This window comes from Sinocyclocheilus grahami, unplaced genomic scaffold, assembly GCF_001515645.1.
Source record: "Sinocyclocheilus grahami isolate Dianchi unplaced genomic scaffold, SAMN03320097.WGS_v1.1 scaffold9675.1, whole genome shotgun sequence".
NCBI lineage: Eukaryota > Metazoa > Chordata > Actinopteri > Cypriniformes > Cyprinidae > Sinocyclocheilus > Sinocyclocheilus grahami.
The window spans coordinates 1-1611 of NW_015512771.1; the positions used below are offsets into that span (position 1 = coordinate 1).

Sequence of the window (1611 nt, forward strand, 5' to 3'; positions counted from 1 at the left end):
GTTAGTCGGTAAGTGTTTTTGTGGTTGGATATGCTGATGAATTTCATGTTGACTAGCATCAGTGGTGCTTCAGCATCTCCTTCCTGCTAATCACTCTTTACAGGAAGTCGGCGTATGATTGACGTGATGGATGTGTCTACTCAGAAGGGGACGGAGATGTCAATGATGCAATGGAAGAGCTATTATGCGACTCCTCCCTCTCAGAGAGAGAAGCTTTATAATGTTATCAGCCTTGAATTTAGCCACACTAAACTAGAGAGCTATGTCAAAAGACCTACCACGGTAGGTACCTTAACACTTAAGACAAACCAAAAAATACATATATTTAGACCAGTGTGTGATAGTCAGATTATTTATCCATGTTGTCACAGGTGGACATGATTGACTGGGTGGACAACATGTGGCCAAGACACTTAAAGGAAAGACAAAGAGATGCCACAAACTCTATCACTGACATGCAATACCCCAAAGTGCAGAAGTAAGCATATATTAGATCCTTCAATAGAGTCTATATTAATGAATGCTCGCTCTTATCTTACATCTTGTAAAGGCTTTAAAACAAAAAGGGTCAGTTCACAAGGAAATAAGCCTGCTGCATTAACTTCATGTCCCATTTCTCACACAGCTCTCTTTGTTAATTTTTGTTATTCTTCAGCAAAACAGTAATTTTCCCCTATTTCAAATTTGCCTGTTTCCAGGTACTGCCTAATGAGCGTGCAGGGCTGTTACACAGATTTCCACATAGACTTTGGAGGCACATCTGTGTGGTACCACATACTGCGGGGCTGCAAGGTCAGAGAACACTGTATATATACTAGGGGTGTAAAGATATACCAATCAAATGTTTCGGTTCATATCACCGTTTTGGAGCCACGGTTCGTTTTGCTGTGGGGGTAGGGTTCATGGCATGGCACCAGCAATGCTATAGAACACTAGATTCACTTTCATTTTTTTTTTTTTATCAATAATATTGAATAATGATAACAATAATTGCTCTCTGTTAGTTCATTAATTAATGCACTAACAAATGGGGGTGTAACGATTAAACGATATGGATCGATACATCGATACGATGTCTGACGATACTATGCATCGATGCCACACGTAAAATATCGATGTCTGTTGTATAAATAGGCACCTTTATTTTGGCACTGTCCAAATTTTCACATAATGTCCGTCTATGCATTACCGCCAACGCGTGCATCCTCGTTCAAACTCGCGTATCAGGACCCGATATAAGGACTGCCCGAAGGCACAAGGTGAATATAAAAGATGCTCGGGGTTGTCTACACGGTGCAAATACTAAATTGAGCTCTGTTCCGCTTTTTTTGTGCATGGATGAATAAATAGAGACAAAATTACATCAAAATGTGCCTTTAGGCGAATATCCTAGTAAACACATTCGGTTAGGCATATGTCTTAACATAACAGTTGAGAAAGAAAAGGCATGTGTATCAGTATATTAAATCCGTGCTTCGTTCTTAAAGTGAAAGCCAACTAATAATAAATCTAATGCTGTCAAAGAAAAATGCAAGTGCTCACTGCTCTTGACTAAACCTTTGTAACATCAAAAATGATTAATCTATATTTAATTTATACAGTGAAGACTAT

At 38.9% G+C, this 1611-nt stretch overlaps 1 protein-coding gene across 1 annotated transcript; it reads left to right on the forward strand.

Annotated features, from left to right (window-relative positions):
* Positions 1-103: 103 nt before the first annotated feature.
* On the forward strand, positions 104-897 carry LOC107578308 (lysine-specific demethylase 2A-like; the record flags this gene model as incomplete). The annotated part of the gene is made up of 3 exons (XM_016264274.1): positions 104-282; positions 372-478; positions 699-897. Coding segments are annotated over 3 exons (485 nt in total), but the record flags the coding sequence as incomplete, so codon positions are not given.
* Between the last annotated feature and the right edge of the window lie 714 nt (positions 898-1611).